General features: G+C 36.4%; 1 protein-coding gene across 2 annotated transcripts in view; it reads left to right on the top strand.

Moving 5' to 3' along the window:
• gus (splA/ryanodine receptor domain and SOCS box containing gustavus) overlaps positions 1 to 17,297 on the top strand; it is a 30,184-nt gene extending 12,887 nt beyond the window's left edge. For both annotated transcript variants that reach the window (XM_070999393.1, XM_070999394.1), the window contains exon 3: positions 16,890 to 17,297. In XM_070999393.1, coding sequence (XP_070855494.1) covers positions 16,890 to 17,029 — 140 coding nt within the window. In that variant the 3' untranslated portion in view covers positions 17,030 to 17,297. The remainder of the gene's footprint in view (positions 1 to 16,889) is intronic.
• The last annotated feature ends 358 nt before the right edge of the window (positions 17,298 to 17,655 follow it).

Here is a 17,655-nt window from a genome sequence, read left to right as displayed (position 1 = left end):
CAGTCACTCGTTGTGGATGACGTAAAAGACGACGTGTGGATTTTCTGACCCCCAAATGCGACAGTTTTGCTTATGAACATAACCTACAAGGTGGAAATGGACCTCATCAGAAAACACGATTTTTCGGTAAAAATGGTCATCTTCGACCAAGCGCTCCTGAGCCCATTCCGCGAACCGAAAACGCATTGTATGGTCATGCGGCTTAAGCTGCCGAACCAACTGAATCTTATATGGCCTTAGACGGAGGTCTTTGGTTAAAATCCGTTGCAGGGAAGTGCGCGAAATGTCCAACTCTTGAGCACGGTGCCGAGTTGACGTCGACGGATTGTCATTGACACTTTCGGCCACCGCTGCGATATTTTCGACCGACCGAAATGGACGAGCGCGTAAATCCATCAACGACCCAGTCTCACGCACACGCTTCACAAAACCATCCACAAACTGCCTGGAAGGCGCTTTATTTTATCCGAATTTTAACCGCAACTTTCTTGCAGTTTCGGTGGAAGACTCTCCACTTTGGAAGAAAGTTTTCAATATTTCCCAATTTTCTTCGAGCGTATACTTAACCATTTAGTAAACCGCAAACCTTCTACTAAATATCTGACACATTGACAATGACATTCGAAATGTCAAAGTCATAATTATCGATAGTTCAAAAAGCAAACGCTAGATGGGCCACCCTGTACAAAAAATGCCTCATTTATTAAGAAGCACATGATACGATACTTGTCAAATGTAGCTCGTTTGGAATGTAGCATACAGCTTACTCAATGTAGTTTAATTTAATTGGCAAAATTAAAGGGTGTCATTATAGTTGTAAATTTAAACATATATAACGCAAATTGTTTAAGCTCAGATGAAGAAAAAAATGGGATACAAAAAATATGCTAAAAAATCATAAAAATCCTTATCCGTACGCTATTTTTTGACTTCTTTGTGATCTAGGGGCCTAACTCTGTTAGGAACTATCATAATTTTTTTTGGAGCATCTAAAAAAATTGTTTTGATAACTAGTGTTATTAATACAAATCTACATGTATCAAGTTGGACCAATAATAATAATTTTATAAGCAAATAGGAATCGACACTAGGTGATGTTGTGGCGTGAACGGTTGCTTTGCTTCTTGCATATCTCCATCTCCCCCCGGTTCTCTTTAGCTGCGTAACAGGAACATATCTGATAGAGGAGGCCAACAACTATAGCGCAATTTTGCTTTATAAATCTGTGTTTAAATTTTTTAATATATGTATATATATTTTTGGGCCCTGGTTCTTGCAAAAGCTTAGCCTATAGTATCGGATGAAAAAATACTGGGTGAAAATATACAAAATATAAATATAAATATATTTGACCAGTTTTCTTGAAAAATCCCGAGAAACAGACAATGCTTTGATTATGAAGAAGAAAAAAAATAAAATTATTACGAGTAATATTGAATTACTTTCTTGAATAGGGTAGGTTCTTATTCAATATTACTCGTAATAATTTTATTTTTTTTCCGTTACTCGGAAAGTTAAAGGGTTTATTCGTCGGAAAGTATGTATGTAAGTATGTATATACTTTATAGGGTCGGATAGGGTAGGACCCTATATATATTATACATTGCTACGCCCACTCTTACGCCCGCAAACTCCCAAACCGCACATACATATTTTAAAAGGTTTTCTGATTTTTCATGAAAAAGTTATAAGCAAACAAGAAAGGAAGTTAGCTTCGGCAAGCCGAAGCTTATATACCCTTGCAGCTATAATTATTACATTTAAAAAAACAAAAAATTATATTCCCAATAGTATAAGATAATATGTCAAAAAACACCGAAGCTATAATTTGTTTCATATTATTTTCCTCCCAATTTTCCGATCGTTCCTATGGCAGCTATATGATATAGTCGTCCGATTTTGATCAAATTAAATTCGAAATTCAGAACTAATTAAAAAATGTTATTTCCAAGCGTAGGAAGTTATATGTTAAAAAACACCGAAGCAATAATTTGTTTCATATTATTTTCCTACCAATTTTCCGATCGTTCCTATGGCAGCTATATGATATAGTCGTCCGATTTTGATAAAATTAAATTCGAAATTCAGAATGAATTAAAAAATGTTATTTACAAGCGTAGGAGGTTATATGTTAAAAAAAACACCGAAGTTATAATTTGTTTCATATTATTTTCCCACCGATTTTACGATCGTTCCTATGGCAGCTATATGATATAGTCGTCTGATTTTGATAAAATTTAATTCGAAATTCAGAACTAATTAAAAAATGGTATTTCCAAGGAAAGGGGTTATATGTTAAAAAACACCAAAGATATAATTTTTTTACATTTTTTTTTCCGATTATTCCTATGGGAGCTATAAGATATAGTTGTCCGATCCGGCTGGTTCCGACTTATATACTACCTGCAAAAGATATAAGACTTTTGGGAAAGTTTCAGCCCGATAGCTTTAAAACTGAGAGACTAGTTTGCGTAGAAACGGACGGACAGACGGACATGACTAGATCGATTCGTCTAGTGATGCTGATCAAGAATATATAAATTAAGTATTTGAGACGACTTTGTTTTCGCGCGGCGATGACCGTCACGATTTATTTCCAAAATTCGACTAACTGCTAAGTACATAAATTCTTAAAATGTAAGCTAGCCCTATGCTCCGAAACTGCTGACCCGGCGCCTCGTGCATTGAGTTGGGCAGCCGCTGCTTCCGTCGCAGTGCGTTGCCCGCTGATTGTGCTGACCATAGCACCGTCGTTGTGCAATGTCCGCAGGTGACGCTGGCCTTGCATTATTCCCGTCTGGTTATGCGGGATTAGCCTGGGAACTTTCTTGTTGCTGGGTGACCGTGTTAACTCCTCCCTCGCTTAGATGAAGGACGTCCTCGGACTTTTTGAAACCGTCAATAATAACTTGGAGGTCATGCTGGCGACGGACTCGCTGGCGTCTCTGGTAGAGCTTGGAAATAGTAAAGCAGATGGCCAAAAAGGCGATCGAGGCCAGTCCAGCTACTATAGGCCTTTTTACCAGTCCCTTTTCCATTTCACCAATGTAGCGTAAGTTTTCCATATTTAATTTTTGCAAGTATGGTAAGCTCAATAGTTCTTGGTGACCCGTCATGTTAATGACCGTTGATGCAGCTGGCGCTGGGTATTTCTTTACGTAGGTCAGCTGTTGTTTACTTTTGCTTCATCGTCGAATGTAACGAGAAATGTTCCAGTTACAAGTTGTCCGTTGATCGTAGCTGTCCCGTCGTTGAGAACAACAACGCCGTCATCGATGATTGTTAGCGGCTCGAGGTGGCTCGTGCGAGTCGAACAGTGTGCGTTGCCCCCTAAATGGAGTTGTTGTGCGCATGTTGTGTAGGGCATTTCTCTGCAGAATGTTGTTGTAAGGGCAGCGGTGCATTTTCCAATCGGCAAAATTTTGTTACCGCAGTCAGCTATAGTATCGCCTTCAGCAAAATTAAGAATAGTACCGTTGTGATCAACGGGATGCAAGATTATTTTTTTACATGCTATGTATGGCATAGGGTATTATAATATAAAGTGTAAAAAATTATTATCTAATACAACTTTTATTTGAGCGACTTCCATTAGGTCAGTAATAGTAATATTTGTAGAATGTTCATTGATTAAATTTTGTAAATCGTTTGAGTCTAAAATCGCGGGGTTAATTATTCCAATTTTCGCAAGTGTAACTGACAACATCAAAGCTTCGAGTTCTGAAATAATTATTCTATTTCTTGATAGCAAGTTTTCATATAAATTTTCTGTATTTATCTGGTTTGTTTTTTTCATTTCTTACCAAAATGTTTACCGCGTTTGTTATGCTGTTTATTTGTTCTTGGGTCTTTGTGTTAATATTTATTTGCCTGTTTTCTGATTCTATGAGTTCTTTCTGTGTAAATTGTATGTTCTCGAAGTCATCGAAATCTGGAGCACCGGCTACAATTTGTAATGCAGTACCTAATAAATTAATGCTTCTTGCGTGTCTATGATGAATATTTACTGTACTTATGAGAGTCCTAATGTGCCGTAAATCTGAATCTAATATTTGTCTCATATGTGACTGTGGGAAATGGTTTCTCATTTCTTCTGTTTCCTTTACTTATTCCGAGAACAGGGTTAGATTACTTGAGTGCTTTAGGTATTGGAAGTCTTTCCAAATAGTTACATCCCCGTCCATCGGTCATTTTTGCTGTTATGGATACGGCGAGAAGTATTATTGTCCAAAGCCTAGTGTGTTGGAGAAAAAAAGGAAAATAAGATTTATTTAATTTACCTCAAATTATCTTTATGGACCACCCTCCCTTTTATTAAGACTGTGGTCCCCAAGTCTGCTTCTATAATTTCTTCAGAATACAAGATTGAGACTTTGTTTCCCAATCTCTTGTTTGATTTTACAAGGACCCTGTCTCCTACCTGAAAATTTCTGTCTTGTCTTGTTTTGTTTAATCTTTCTAGTTGAATAATTTCTGTGTTAAGCTCTATGGTCGACGAGTGTATTACGTCGATGGGTCGTTTATTTGTTATTGAGTGAATGGTTTTATTATATTCTATAGTCACGAGAAGTATAAGTTCAACCGTGTCTTTAATTCCTCTTTCGATTTTTAAGCACCGTGCAATTTCTGCCAGTGTGCTGTGGAATCTTTCCACTTGTACGTTTGACGTACTATGATGTGGCCGGTGCATTGACGATTTGTATGTTAAGCTGGTTACTTAGAAGGGACTTAATTGTTTCGGATTTAATAGAAGGCTCATTGTCGCAATATATTGTTTTTGTTCGTCGATAGAAATTAATAAGTTGTAAGATCGCGGTTTGTACGTCTGCAATGGTTCTGGAAGCGATTGGTTGAACAATTGAAAATTTTGATAACTTGTCTACACAAGTAAGAAAGTATTTTTTATCTGTAGAAAATATGTCAATATGTAATAATTCGCCTGTATATGAGGGAATCGGTGTTTCTCCGAGAATCTGTTTCTGAGAATGTCGATCATATTTTGCCTTTTGGCAGGTTTTACAATTAGCGACGACCTCATTTGCCATATGAGTCATTTTGGGAAAAAAATAGTCTTGTATAATCTGCTTCACGTTTTCCTGAGCCGCTCTATGAGCCCTGTTATGTTCTGACACCGTAATTTCTTTTTGTTCATTTTTGTCTAAGATGTCAGTCACCATGCGGTTCGTGCAACGGAATATGGTTGTCGGAAATGTTTCTACTAATTTATGTTGGATAAATGCCAGTACTGGAAGTTCGCATAAAATTGCATTGACTACGTCTTTCTTGACCACATCGCATACTCTCTGTATAAGTGTTTCTCTATCCGAGAAATACAAGAGATGTCGAGTCTTTTCACCGAACATAATGACCGTTCTAACAAAAGCAGTTCCGCTTTCCTCTATTATTATTTGGTTCCGAAAGCAGTTGACCGGCTTGTCTGTTTTTTCGATAGTGTAGGTGAGTAATAGCTCGCTATGTATTGTGGCAATATCTGACTGTGCATCCTCTTCCAGTGAGTGGATGTGCTGTCGGGACAGCGCGTCAGCGACGTAATTCTCTTTTCCTGGCTTGTAAAAAATTTGGGCGTTATGCTCGTCAATAAAAGCTTTCCACCGCTTAATTTTGGCGTTTGGATTGCGATCTGAGACGGCGAAAGTGAGTGGTTGATGGTCAGTAAAAATGTTCAAATTTTTCACGCCATATAGGTAGTTTCTGAGGCTCTTTAGGGCCCATACAATTGCTAGTAACTCCCTTTCATTCGTTGCAAAGTTTAGTTCCCTGTCTTTTAAGGTTCGTGATATCATGGTTATGGGTTTTCCGTCCTGTGATAGGACTGCTCCCAAACCGAAAGACGAAGCATCTGTCGTTAAGTCAAACGCTCTTTTGTAATTTGGGTATAATAACATTACATTTTCAGATGAGAGGACATTCTTAAGCTTCTCGAAAGCCTGGCGCTGATTCTCATCAAAGTTAATTGGTATTTTCTTTGATTGTCCAGCACCCACTTTGCCGTTATCACCTTTTAGGATGTCACTTATAGGTTTTGCAATAGACGCGAAGTCTTTAATAAAACACCTATAGTAACTTGCTAAACCAAGGAATGATCTGACATTGAATAGTGTGGTTGGTTGCTCGTAGTTACGAATTGCATCTACTTTGTTTGGGCATGTTCTTATGCCTCCTCGTAAAACTACGAAACCTAAATACTCTTCTTTAAAAAAATTAGATTTCTCACGCGCAACCCTCATATTTGCCTCATATAGTTTGTCCAAGACCCATGCTATGTGTTTCACATGTTCGTGCATATTTTTCCCTATTTGTTCTCTGAGCACATCGTCGATGGCTCTCTGAAAAATGTTGGGTGCATTCTTCAGTCCAAAGGGAAGTCTACAGAATTCGTATATCGCATTTCCTACTGAGAAGGCCGTTTTCTCCCTGTCGTTTTCGGCGAGTAATATCTGGTGAAAACCAGACTTCAAATCCAAAGTGGTAAAGTACTTTGCTTTGCCTAAATTGGCCAGGATGAAAACTATATTCGGAATAGGATAAATTAAGTTTTCTAAAGTCTATTACAAGGCGTTTTTTTGTGTTTCCCTGTTCATCAGTCCCTTTCTTATCTACAACCCAAACCGGGTTTGGAGACCGAGATGGTCGGATTATGCCGTCTCGTAACATAGCCTGTGTTTCTGTATTTACAAAGTCGGACACACCCATCGGGTATGGGTACAATTTTGAATATATTGGGTCCTCGTTCTCCGTCCGGATAGTACCAATGATATTAGTGTTGTAAGGCAGCGCCTCATTCGGCTCTGCAAAATACACCCGTGCGGTTTCCTAACATTGACTGAAATTTTTCCATAATTTCGTGAGGTACCTCAATGTCATCAACTTTTGTAAAGTTAACATTTTGACACTTCAAAAACTTAATTTCTTCAGAATTGCCGTTAGTTATTAACTTTCTATATTTTAGGTCAAGCACGACGTCGGTTTTTTTTTAACAAGTCCAGTCCAATTATTCCGTCAAACGTTGTTAAGTTCGGTAATAAGAAGAATGTTGTAGTTGTGTTAAATAGGTTCAAGATGCATTTTTTGTTTACAGTGTTGTGCCCATGGATTGATTTTACAGAAAATGGCTTATTTACGAAAATAACGTTTTTTAATTCTTTCATAGGTTTGATATAATTTTTGGAAGCCCCCGTCTATCAAAAGTTTGATTTTTCTCCCTGCGATATCCCTTTATATGAACGGGAGCAGGGAGTTATGCCTAAAAAATTTATTTCGTCATATTCTACGAGGTCATCATCTATGTCTTCTACTTCCTCTTCGGCTACTGTAGGGTACTCGTCATTGTTTTCTTTAGATTGGTCATTGTTTAACGCCAAATGGTTTATTCTTTGCTGTTTCGGCCCCGTGTACCTCGCGCTACTATTAGTGGGTCTTTTATGTGCCAGTCCGTGGCTACTGTAAGAGTTGGGTTGAATATTTTGTTGATTGGTCTCCCACTGATTGTTTTGGGTTTGTCTATGAAACGGACCACTTTGTTGATTCTGAGTTGCTTGTCTAAAACGAGATGAACTATCGACGTCCATTGGCTGGACTGGATCCTGTCTGAGTGGCTGTCTTGGTTTTTTATTAAAATAGGGGCTTTTACCCTCTAGGTTAGATCTAGAATCTGTTACTGCATTTCTTTCTCTGTCCTGTTGTCTCTGTCTCCTCCGTGCTACGGGAAAAAATACTTGCAAACATATATCGCTCGTGATTGGCCTCTACTTCTTGTGCTAAAGCTAGGGGAAGGAAGATCGGTTGGTCGAGCCGAAAAAAGAACATCGCTTAGCGATTTTTTTGTTCCTGAAATAAATACGCGAAGCGCATCTGCTCTATATTTTTCGTTCATTGACGCCGCTACGGTAATGTCGTAGGTCATAATTGTCTTGTTTATTAAAAGAGTCAGCTTTTTCTCCACTTCGTCATAGTATTGCAAGAGAGTCATGTTTCCTTGACGAAGCGTTGACATCTCCTGTTCTACTAAGTATACGGGTCGTTTGTCTGCGTATGTAAAATCTAGTCGGTTTGAAGTTTAGAGGTGTGTCGAAAGACGAAAGAACCATATCGGCCGAACCTTTTATTTTATTTCTTAATATTCCTAGTGCCTGATAGTGTTTGGAACTACCGTCGTATTTTTCGTACACTTTATATGCTGTATGCGCCGCTTTTCTCCATGAGACGTACGTCTCATTTTTACCCTCAAAGTCCGGTAGGGACTTCATAATATCTAAGGTCTCACTACACGAAACACTTATTCTGATTTCAGCATCCCTATATGCTTCTACTTCTGGTGTGTTGATATTTACTCCACCTAAGCGCTTCTGAACGTCAAGTAACTTTTGTTCAAAACTTCTTTCCTGCAAGGCGAGGGCGCTTGCAACTGCGCCTTCTACAATGGCTTTTAACTGCTCGTTGGTCATTGCCATATTTGAATTGTTTGGATTTTCCTGAAAACTTCCGCGCTTCTGAGTTTTCGGAATTCGTTTAACAAGTCTTCTATTTCACTATCACTCATATATTTTCTTTAACACAAAGAACAAAGAATTTTTGTTCCTTTTGTATTTAATTTCTTTCTCAAAAATTTTACGAAATTTTGTCTGAACTTGCGCTGCTTTTTTTGTCTGAGACTCTTGGAATATGTTAAAAAATAATTGTTTTATTTTTAAAATTCGTAATCATTTTTTTTTAATATTTTGAGTCGGATAAGTCGGGGAAAAATATCAATGAACACTCCACTTACATGGTCTTAATTTTAATTTTTTAAATTAAAATGTTGTTGCCGCTGCTGGTGCTCGTTGTAGTTTTCTTCCTCCTGATCTTTCTTATGTTGTTGCTGCCAGTTCCTGGTATGACGACGTTGGCGTATTAAATTATGTTGTTAATGCTGCTGCTGCTGTTGGTTCGTTGGTATTGTTTTTATTTTTTAACTGTTCGAGGGTCTTACGAACGCGTTTGAAAAAAATTTTTTTTTTAACTGAACGACGGATCGAGGGTCTTACGAACGCGTTGGGTGCCAATTAAGTATTTGAGACGACTTTGTTTTCGCGCGGCGATGACCGTCACGATTTATTTCCAAAATTCGACTAACTGCTAAGTACATAAATTCTTAAAATGTAAGCTAGCCCTATGCTCCGAAACTGCTGACCCGGCGCCTCGTGCATTGAGTTGGGCAGCCGCTGCTTCCGTCGCAGTGCCTTGCCCGCTGATTGTGCTGACCATAGCACCGTCGTTGTGCAATGTCTGCAGGTGACGCTGGGATGCGGGATTAGCCTGGGAACTTTCTTGTTGCTGGGTGACCGTGTTAACTTATATACTTTATGGGGTCGGAAACGTCTCCTTCACTGCGTTGCAAACTTCTGACTGAAATCATTATACCCTCTGCAAGGGTATAAAAATAATAAATGCAATGGTATAATAAATATTTCATTATTTCGCTGACCGTTTCTTTGACAGCTATATGTTAGAGTCGTCCGTTTGTATTAAATATAATTCGAAATTCTTAAAAATACACAAAATGTTATTTCCAATAGTATAAGATAATATATCAAAAAACACCGAAGCTATAATTTATTTAATATTATTTTCCCACCAATTTTCCGATCGTTCCTATAGCAGCTATATGATGTAGTCGTCCGATTTTGATAAAACTTAATTCGAAATTCAAAACTAATTTAAAAAAATGTCATTTCCAAGCTTAAGAGGTTTTATGTTTAAAAAAACACCGAAGCTATAATTTGTTTCATATTATTTTCCCATCAATTTTCCGATGGTCCTTATGGTAGCTATATGATATAGTCGTTCGATTTTGATAAAATTAAATTCAAAAAAATTCAGAACTAATTAAAAATTTTATTTCCAATTTTACGATCGTTTTTTGGCAGCTATATGAGATAGTCGTCCGATTTTGATAAAATTAAAATCGAAATTCGACATGAATTAAAAAATGTTATTTACAAGCGTAGGAGGTTATATGTTAAAAAAAACACCGAAGTTATAATTTGTTTCATATTATTTTCCCACCGATTTTACGATCGTTCCTATGGCAGCTATATGATATAGTCCGATTTTGATCAAATTTAATTCGAAATTCAGAATTAATTAAAAAATGTTATTTCCAAGCGTAGGAGGTTATATGTTAAGGAACACCGAAGCTATAATTTGTTTCATATTATTTTCCCACCAATTTTACGATCGTTCCTATGGCAGCTATATGATATAGTCGTCCGATTTTGATAAAATTAAATTTGAAATTCAGAACTAATTAAAAAATGTTATTTCCAAGCGTAGGAGGTTATATGTGAAGGAACACCGAAGCTATAGTTTGTTTCATATTATATTCCCACCAATTTTACGATCGTTCCTATGGCAGCTATATGATATAGTCTTCCGATTTTGATAAAATTTAATTCGAAATTCAAAACTAATTAAAAAATGTTATTTCCAAGGAAAGGAGGTAATATGTTAAAAAAGACCAAAGATATAATTTTTGAACATTTTATTTCCGATTATTCCTATGGGAGCTATAAGATATAGTTGTCCGATCCGGCTGGTTCCGACTTATATACTACCTGCAAAAGATATAAGACTTTTGGGAAAGTTTCAGCCCGATAGCTTTAAAACTGAGAGACTAGTTTGCGTAGAAACGGACGGACAGACGGACATGGCTAGATCGACTCGTCTAGTGATGCTGATCAAGAATATATATACTTTATGGGGTCGGAAACGTCTCCTTCACTGCGTTGCAAACTTCTGACTGAAATCATTATACCCTCTGCAAGGGTATAAAAAGTGTGCCGTCTCGGAAGTAGCCGATTTTCTACATGTATATCTCCATCTCCATCACACTACCTAAAGCCGAGTAGCGAGTCGATTAGAGTGTTCTTTCTTGTCGTTCTGCCTTTACCAATAGAAAAGAGTTGGAACACCACAAGAAAGGTTTTAATTCTCTGCATTTGTTGTAAAAACCTGAGAAAAGTTGGGTTTCTTATAGTCTTGCTGAGAGTATAAAGATTTAAGTCAGAAGCTTCAAAGCAGTGAAGGAGGCTTTTCCGGCCCTTGAAGTATACATATATATATTCTTGATCAGCATCGCTAGACGAGTCGATCCGTTTCTACGGAAACTAGTCTCTCAGATTTAAAGCTAACGGGATGAAACCTTCCCAAAAGTCTTATTTCTATTGCAGGTAGTATATAAGTCGGAGCGAATACTACCTGGAATTAGTTCTTAGTTTTCTATAAATCGGAAACCTCTGTACATACAATGCTACCACGGGAACGACCTGCAAGGGTATTGAAACTTCGGCGTGCCGAAGTTCGATTCCATTCTTGTTTTACATCCTTTTCTTTTTTATTTTAAGTATCTTTAAAAATAATTGCGTCCATAAAAACTGACAAATATGTTCGTGGGAGCTAGTCAGTTCGTTTGCATTGAACATTATTGTGGTGACGAATTTGCTCTTTCTAATTGTCAATCGTTTATGAGTCCTTTCACTATATAATTCAAAAAAAAATGTTGTGATTTTATGCTTGATTGACAGTTCTGACTGTCTACTCTCCGACGACATTATTATATGTCAGCAAACAGAACTATATATTGGACCGTTTTGATGTGGCGAAGGTGGTGGACGTCACGGTGGTAGACCTCCGTGAGTAGGCGTCACGGTTTCAAAAATCGAAGAACTTTGTTGCATTTTTTGTATTTATATATTTTTTATAAAATATTTGGGTAAAAAGGCGTTTTAATATTTAATGTTGTTCGAAAATTATGGTGCTGAGGATGAATGCCCGACAGAGCGCTCAATGACAAACTTTTAAACGCCCTTTTCTCGAACACATTTTTTTAACTGATATTCATGATATCTAAAAATTACTGACAGATCGCCTTTATATGAATACAATATGTTAAGTAAATGTGTGTGAACTAAAACAATTGGAGTAGGCCATGTAGTTATATCCGTGACTCATAGAGTAAAAGGGAAAGTATGTAACAGTTAAAAGGAAGCGTTTCCGACCCCATAAAGAATATATATTTTTGATCAGGATGACTAGCCGAGTCGATCTACCCATGTCTGTCTGTCCGTATGAACGCTGTGATCTCGGAAACTATAAAAGCTGCCATACAAGTTTGTTTCGTCAGAGTGCCACGTCCACTTTAATGTTTAAATGCTAGAACAGAACAAAGTTGCTTTTTCGGAAACTATCAAAGCTGGAGAGTTGGGATTTCAGATTTAGATTCCTTAGCTTCCTAAGCTTTGTTGTGCCAATTGCCAGCCCACTCTAACGCCAACAAACCGCCCAAAACTGGCGACCACGGTTTTGGTCTCGTCAATACCTATCGATTAACATACAAAAAAGTTTGCCACGCCCACTCTAACGGCCACAAACCTCCCAAAAAGAAAAGAAACGACGTCAGAGCCAAACAATGGCAAATGTATTTATGCATGTGTTTGTGTAAATAGTTGCAAGCCTAACTGAGCCACAAAAATAAATCTTCCAAACAAAGCTGTTTGACCAAATATTTTATTGAACAACTAATGCCAACATTTAGATTACAATATATGTACATGATAACTGAGGAAGTTAGACTATTAATCGCCAAAGTTATCCTCCTGCCCACTCTCTTTTACGGCATAGAAATTTTTGGAAATTGTGATGCGCGGGATTTGCGCACATTAACTGTAGCTTTTAATTCAATTGTCCGTTATATGTTTTGACCACGTATCAGAACTGACATATAAAATACTTGACCTTAACTTGACCTCCTGGATCGCTCTCAGAATTTTAATCTTCTTTCACAAAATAGTGACGAGTGGAGAACCAAAATATCTTTTCAATAAACTTACCCCAGCCACATCTGTAAGAACCAAAAATTGCATATGCCCTCGAATACAAACACTGTGTTCGAGAAGTCAATTTTTCATAAATGGTATCCGGTTATGGAACAATCTACCGCACCAATGCAAAACAATTAGGAGCGCAACTCAATTTTACAATAAAGTTAAAGATCTTTTAAAATACCAGTACACATAAGTATACAAATTAAATGAAAGGAAAAAAAAATAAAAAAAAATTTATATTAAAAACAATAATAATATTAACTAAGAAACTACGAAAATTTGATGTTAGTCATTAATATTAATTAAGAGAGCGAGAGAAATTGTTTTAATAATTTAAAAATAATAATAATATAAAGTATCAACTCAATGTGACTAGCTCGATAATTATAAGTGTGCACTTGTAGCGCTAGGATATAAATAAATAAATAAATAAATATGCTTTAAGAAGTCATTAACATAATGTTGTTTGCCTATTCTATGTATTGCTCTCTCTTTCTTGGTGCTGCCGGAAATATAAGTATGTGCAGAAAAATGAGAGCGAAAATCGCTGCCGTCGCTAAAAGAAAGCAGAGTGCGCGGCTAACTTATTCTATTGAGTAATTAACAATTTAAACAGTTTGTCCTTTTTGTCTTCCCCTCTCTCTCTCTCCAAAAAACTTAGTACTAATTTAAATTATCTAATTCCGATTTGGCGTAGGAGGGATGCTTTCTCGCTCTTTGCATTTTCTCTCTCCATTCTGACCTGTAGTCCATTCACATGCACCAACAAATAAAGAGACGGAATATCGTTAAGCCACTGTTGCAAAGCACTAGAAGGCAGTAAAAAGACCGAAAATCCGTTTCTTTCTGCTAGCGAAACGCGTGTGCCTAATTCGATTTTTGGCGAATTGAAATTTTAACTTAACTTTTATTATTTTTTAATTTAAAAGCTGAGTAACGGGTATTTGATAGTCGAGACACTCGACTATAGCGTTCTCTCTTGACTTTTTTTTAATTCAACAAAATATAAAAAGTCGTGTTATAAAAAATTACTCTAAGAAAATAACTGAAAATTAAAAAAGGCTTCTAGCAGCGGAATGCAATTATCTGTTAAACGCAGAATCTTTTGTATTTTTTCAGTTAACCCTGCGATGCGCAATGGTGTTCACCGCAAAGCACATTTTTTTCGAAGGGGCGCCAAAGACTGGCTTCTACGCACTTATGGATCAATATTATACCCTTGCAGAGGGTATTATGATTCCAGTCAAAAGTTTGCAACGCAGTGAAGTATATACATTCTGAAGTATATATATTCTTGATCAGCATCACTAGACGAGTCGATCTAGCCATGTCCGTCCGTTTCTACGCAAAGCAGTCTTTCAGTTATAAAGCTAACGGTCTTAAACTTTCTCAAAAGTTTTCTTTCTTTTGCAGGTAGTATATAAGTCGGAACAAGTCGGATTGGACAACTAAATCTTATAGAGCCCATGGCAATAATCAAAAAAAAATTTTTTTAAAATTAATTCTTTGGTGTTTATTAACATATAAACTCCTACGCTTGGAAATAACAGTTTTAAATAGTTCTGAATTTTAAATTTAATTTTTTCAAAATCGGATACCTATATTATATAGCTGCCTTAGGAACGATCGCAAAATTGGTCCGAAAATAATATAAAACAAAGTATAGCTTCGGTGTTTTTTGACATATTATCTTATACTATTGGAAATATCATTTTTGTATTTTTAAATTTTATAATTATAACTGCAAGGGTATACAAACCTTGGCTTGCCGAAGTTAACTCCCTTTCTTGTTTTAAATTATTTTTTTTTACAATAAATAATTTAAAAAACCCATCCACATAACATTGTCCACTAAAATAATTAGGAAAGTAAGCCTTTTGGCCTTTATGATTGTAATCGGCTACTACCTGAAACATGCATGTACAGTGAAGCCTTTTCGCTCTTTTTTGTGTGTTGACACAATGTCGAGACTTAGACTTTTTGAAGTCCAAGCCGACATGACCTTGATTTGGGTAAAACTTTATTATTTTTTTTAAAGCCTATAGTTATTTTTATAGCAATACTTCGAAGAAAGCCCACTGTATTTTTATGGCAAAACACGCAATTCCATTACAAGAGAACCATGGCAGACCGCGCCGTTTTTTCTTTTTGTAAACTCGTAAGAAATCGCGATCCTTGGAGGATAATTTTTTTGCTAAATCCGGGGGTAAGGGGCCGTACACTAGAGTATTACCAATTTTGAGTTTTTTAATTGTTTCAGTGCTTTCAAAAACTACATTGTCTTAAATTAGAAGGCTGGTTTTTCTTTTAGAATTATGGCTACCGTTGGAATACGTTTTTTCACCAAATTTACTTTTAGTGGTAATAGTCTTGGTCAGGGGACTAGGGTTTAGTAGGGTTTATTGACTACGGTTCTCCACAGCCTCCAAAAAAACAGTACCCGCCTCTCTGGAGATTCCTCCAAAAACCCACCGACCATCCACCACTCCATTATACTTACGATGTCCAATTTTGTTTTCGTCGATCTCGACGGTTGAACCGACTCCACCGATTACTTTTTTGGCGATCTCCGACCAGCTGATGCCAATTTACCGAAGAAAATTATTCCAGTCAACCACCGTCTGTTGGGACCAGCCTAGCTCATTTTGTAGAAAACTTCTGGTGGATCCCTTTATCTTCCACGTCACAAAATTACACGCTTGTCCCCTCAGCAAAAGTGAGATTTTCTGAAGAAGATCCGTTTCAGGGATTACAAATAGAACTTTAAGTAAAAATTCGATAAAATTGAATAATTCTTACTATAATGCTGCATTGCAATTTTCCTGTTTTATACCCTTGCAGAGGGTATAATGATTTAAGTCGCAATTTTTCAACGTTTCCGACCCCATAAAGTATATATATTCTTGATCAACATCACTAGACGAGTCGATCTAGCCATGTCCATCTGTCAGTCCGTTTCTACGCAAACTAGTCTCTCAGTTTTAAAGCTATCAGGCTGAAACTTTCCCAAAAGTGTTCTTTCTTTTGCAGGTAGTCAGAACCAGCCGGATCGAACAACTATATCTTATAGCTCGCATAGGATTAATCGGGGAAAAAATGTCGTTGGTGTTTTTAACATATAACATCCTACGCTTGGAAATAACATTTTTTTATTAGTTCTGAATTTCGAATTTAATTTTATCAAAATAGGACGACTGCATCATATAGCTGCCATAGGAACGATCGAAAAGTTGGTGGGAAAATAATGTGAATCAAATTATAGCTTCGGTGTTTTTTGACATATTATCTTATACTATTGGGAATATTTATTTATTTATATAAAGATAGTTTAAAGTTAAAACTTTAGCCTTCAGCTCATCTGAGGTGTGGAATTAACAGCATTTTTATATACATTTAAATTTTAAGCTTACGTGTTTTTTGACCTATCATTTATAATATTGGGAATATCATTTTTTGCATATTTAAGAATTTTGAATTAAATTTTATAATTATAACTGCAAGGGTATACAGACTTCGGATTGCCGAAGTTATCTTCCTTTATTGTTTTTTTTGTTTTCGACGGTCATTATGGTCCCAAAAGATAGTGTAACGGGCTGATTGCAATTGGGACAGTGATTCTTCTTAAGAAAAACTCCATGCCGCTGCACAAACCGTTTGTGCGTTTGACAAGCGCAAAGAGGTCTTCATCGCTCATTGCAAGAACAATGTCTTTAAATGTTAGGAAGCCCCAAATGTTAGGAAACAAAATTCAAAAAGGTAACGGAATCGTAAAAGAGACTACTTAATTTAGCATAACACTTAAAATTGTAGAAAAATATACTTTGTTTTTATAGCAAGGCACGAAACTTTGTAATGCAATTACAAGATAAACATTTGCACGTAAATTTCTAAGAAATCACGGTCAATCGAGGGTAACTTCGCGATTTTTTGGGCCCATGCCCCTGTTTTAGAGTACTTTCAATTTTTAACATTTATAAAAATTAATTAATACTTCATTTTTATTTTCAGCCGAGCCCCTGCCCCTAATGGATCTTTGTCGGAGATCAATTAGACGAAAAATTGGTCGCGCAAACATGGAGGAGCGTATACAAGAACTTCAACTTCCTCAATCAATGAAAACATATTTATTGTATAAAAACCGTAGATAATATTTTTAATTAGTAAGAGAAAACTCAATTTAAATTTTTTCTGCATGTGATGAAAGCAGCAAAAACTTAATGTGTTAGCTTATAATAGTATTAGATCAATGTTAGTTTGTCTGTCCTTTAACAGGAAAAGCATAAATATACAATTCTTTATACTTTATTTTAGGTATAACGGTTTATTGTATATTAAGAAGCCTGCAAGTAATATGTATACAGTGTGACATCTCATTTTGCAATAAATTGGAGAACCATGTTTCTTCACCTAAAATTATTTTTACAATTATACTCACTACGTGTTATATTCAAAAAGGTATATTTGTACCGTCAGTACCTGTAATGCCGTTCACAGGGAAACATCGTTTAATAACAAAGTTCTACAAAAAAAAGACCAAGACAAAAATTCTGATTGTTCACTGCTTAAGACTAAGGTTCAAGTACTATTTCAGCTATATTCTGGTCCTGGCCTACGAATGGTTTAGCTGTTACTAAGCCGTAAAAACTACCTAAAAAATCGATTTTCACGACTGTGTCTTGATGAAAAGTTTCCAAGCTTGGGATCAATGGGGTAAATATAAAAAAACGTTTGCGTTTAGTCTTAAGCCAAAAAAAGTCCGGATTTTGTAGTCTTG

This window comes from Drosophila suzukii, unplaced genomic scaffold (genome assembly GCF_043229965.1).
Source record: "Drosophila suzukii unplaced genomic scaffold, CBGP_Dsuzu_IsoJpt1.0 scf_7, whole genome shotgun sequence".
In the NCBI taxonomy this organism is placed as follows: Eukaryota; Metazoa; Arthropoda; class Insecta; order Diptera; family Drosophilidae; genus Drosophila; species Drosophila suzukii.
Note: the sequence above shows the minus strand (reverse complement) of the source record. Positions and strands in the feature narration are given on the sequence as shown.